The following is a 2932-nucleotide window of genomic DNA, read 5'->3' as shown; positions in this document are numbered from 1 at the left end:
CTTTACCTATTACTGATACTAGCATAAAAGATAGGTGAGTCCCTGCCAGAAATTAGGGATTGTTTAATCCTTTGAGCCACTCCATGAACTTGTAAATAAATCAGAAGTTAAAGTAAGTTTAAATGTTGTGACTTGTCATTACAGAAGAACTGAGGGTTTAATTCTATTGGGTGGGTGTGAAAACATGTCTTAAGCCTTTGTTCGTACCCCTAGATCTGATTTCTTTGCTGAGATTTGTGAAGTCAACCACTCTGAGAAAAACAGAAAACGCTTCGACAAAGAAAATATCTGTATTCAGAACCCAACAGAATTACAATAGTAACCACACATTCTCTAATAAGAAACACACACATTGTAAAAGAGTGTTTCAACTCCCGGTTCTCCAGGAACAATATATATTGTATTAGCAAGTTTCAACCCTGCCCCAAAAAAGTTCCCTCTTTTGGTAAATAAAATCTTGCAGAGACAAAAGTGTATTCATATACAAATAAGTACTCTGACTCACAGCTAGTTGCAAAGTGCACTGGGTTTGTGTGTGTGTGGTCTTTACTAAAATACTGACTTAGAAGAGTTTTAAATATATAAAGCCAATACACAGGTTTTGGTCATTTTTCTAAAAAAAAAGATATGACTTTGAGCACACCAGAAATAGATCTATAAACCCCCTTAAGCGAGCAGGGGAGGGGGGTGGTCCCCCAAAGATCCCAGCTACAAGATTTCCACCCAAGTCCACTCTCTTCAGCACTCCACGCCAAGAAGATGGCTTTGCAGTGATCTACAAAATATACTCCTTTTCAACACTACCCCCCAAAAGCATAGCAAGGTCAGTGCCCACATCAGAGGCCCATCCACGACAATGGATCCGACCCGAATTAGATCAGGAAGCGAGGAAGAACCGAAAAGGAGGCAGGGATGGGGCAGTGGTGCCAGATTACCAAATAGCCAGAGTTAGGCACCGGCCTGAGATCAAAACAAAATTGATTTGATCTGGAAGGAAAATGACAAATCAAGCTTTCTGAGTTCAATGTTATCCCACTAGAGGGGACGGGCCGCATCCATGACAATGGATACGACCTGGATTAGATCAGGAAGCGAGGAGGAGGAGGAGGAGGAGGAAGCAAAAGGGAGGCAGGGGTGAGGCAGTGCTGGATTAAGAAGTAGGCAGAGCAGGCCCCCACTTTTAGGGGCCCCGAGATTGATTTGATCTTGGAAGGAAAATGACAAATCCAGCTTTCTGAGTTGAGTGTCATCCCACTGGGAGGGCGGCAAGATTTCGATCGCCGATGGGCCTCTTCGGGGTGGATGGGGGTCATTTGGCGGTGGCTGCTGCAGCTGCTCCAGATGTGCTTCCCGAGGCGGCGGCGGCAGCAGCGGCGCTCCTCCTCTGCTCCATGCCGTTGGGCAGGAACCCGGCGATGATGGGCACCGGCCAGATGAGGGCGGCCACGCTCCACACGATGATGACGAGCGTCATGAAGCAAGCCACCAAGGTGGACTCGATGGGCTTTCGGTTCATCCTCCAGCCGGGGTCCCCCTTCAGCTCTTCCAGGCTGAAATCGAGGCAGCAGAAATGCAGCCGGTCGCCTTGCTGCTCCGGAGAGGGCAGGGAGGAGGAGAGCGCGGAGTTGGAGGAGGAAGAGGCGGCTGCGGCGGGCGCCGGGTTGGCGACCCCCGAGCGGAGGCGCCCCACGCGCCTGCCCCGGGCCCAGCTGCAGCCCACGCACAGGCGCAGATCCTGCTGGACGCCGCCGGCCGCCAGCCCGACGTGCTCGATGAGCAGCGGCGGCGGCCCCACGCGGTGGAAGGCGGCCGAGAAGAAGGCGCGCCCGCCGGGGCCGCTGGTGGAGAAGAGCACCAGGTCGCACTGGAAGCCCAGCGGGCTCCAGCGCACCAGCAGCGAGCTCAGCATCTGGCGCTGCACGCTGATGTTGCACGGAGGGTCCTCGCGGGGCGGCGGCGGCTGCTGCTGCTGAGGCGCCGGGGGGCGGCGGTGGGGCGAAGGGGCCGCCGTGGCGGTGGGGCGCGCTTCCCGCCCTCCTGAGGAGCCCGCCAAGGGCGTCGAAGAAGAGGCGTTGACGGGCGGCAGCGCCAGCTCGGGCTCCGGAGCGGACCAGCCTCGGCACGGAGGCGCCAAGGCGGCCAGCAGCGCCGGGAGGAGCAGCGCCCGCGGCAGCGGCATGGCTTAGAGCAGCGCCCGGGGAGGCTGCATGGCGCGGCTCGTGGCCATGAGGGAAACGCGGAGAGAGGGCGGGAAAGCGGGGAGGAGACGAGCGGCTGGGTGGGAGCGAGCGAGGCGGCCGCCGGGAGCGACTTCGAGCCGCTTCTCTCTGGCGCGCGCGCTGCGCCCGGAGCCGCCTCAGCCTCCTTGCGCCAGGCGCGAGTGGAGTGAGGGACCTTCTGAGGGGGCGGCGGCCCGAGAGCCCGCGCGCTCCGTTCTCTCCCCGTCAGTCCCTCCTCCCTCGCCACAGGATTCCCCTTCGCTCCCTCCGCCGGCGAGGATTCCCCTTTCTTTCGTCACTCCGGAGGATCTCCCTGCGCGCCCCCCCCCCGCTCCCACGTGAAGCGAAGTCCCTCGCTTGTCGCTCCCCCCCCCACAAAAAAGGATCATTTCGCCTTTCCATTTTCCATTTAATATTATACACATCACCACTTTACCGCTATAATAATAATAATAATAATAATAATAATAATAATAATAATAATAATAATAATAATTTATTTATACCCCGCCCTCCCGAGCCAAGGCCGGGCTCAGATCGGCTTACAAGCAATAATAAAAACAAGATGAATGATTACAACTTAAAAACAAAAATAAAATACAACATTAAAATAATGGAATATTAAAATGTAGCCTCAATGCAGGAGGAGAAGGAAAAGAAAAAAGAAAGAGAGGGAGGGAGCCTATCCACTTCCTTTATCTTTAGAGCCTATC

General features: G+C 54.8%; 1 protein-coding gene across 1 annotated transcript; it reads right to left on the bottom strand.

Moving 5' to 3' along the window:
• Positions 1-271: 271 nt before the first annotated feature.
• Positions 272-2500, bottom strand: TMEM158 (transmembrane protein 158). The gene has a single exon (XM_028750892.2). The coding sequence runs from the start codon at positions 2177-2179 to the stop codon at positions 1310-1312; it is 870 nt and encodes a 289-aa protein (XP_028606725.2). The 5' UTR covers positions 2180-2500; the 3' UTR covers positions 272-1309.
• Between the last annotated feature and the right edge of the window lie 432 nt (positions 2501-2932).

The sequence above is a fragment of the Podarcis muralis genome, chromosome 12 (genome assembly GCF_964188315.1).
Source record: "Podarcis muralis chromosome 12, rPodMur119.hap1.1, whole genome shotgun sequence".
Taxonomy (NCBI): domain Eukaryota; kingdom Metazoa; phylum Chordata; class Lepidosauria; order Squamata; family Lacertidae; genus Podarcis; species Podarcis muralis.
The sequence above is the reverse complement of the archived record's forward strand: the minus strand, read 5'-3'. Positions and strand labels throughout refer to the sequence as shown.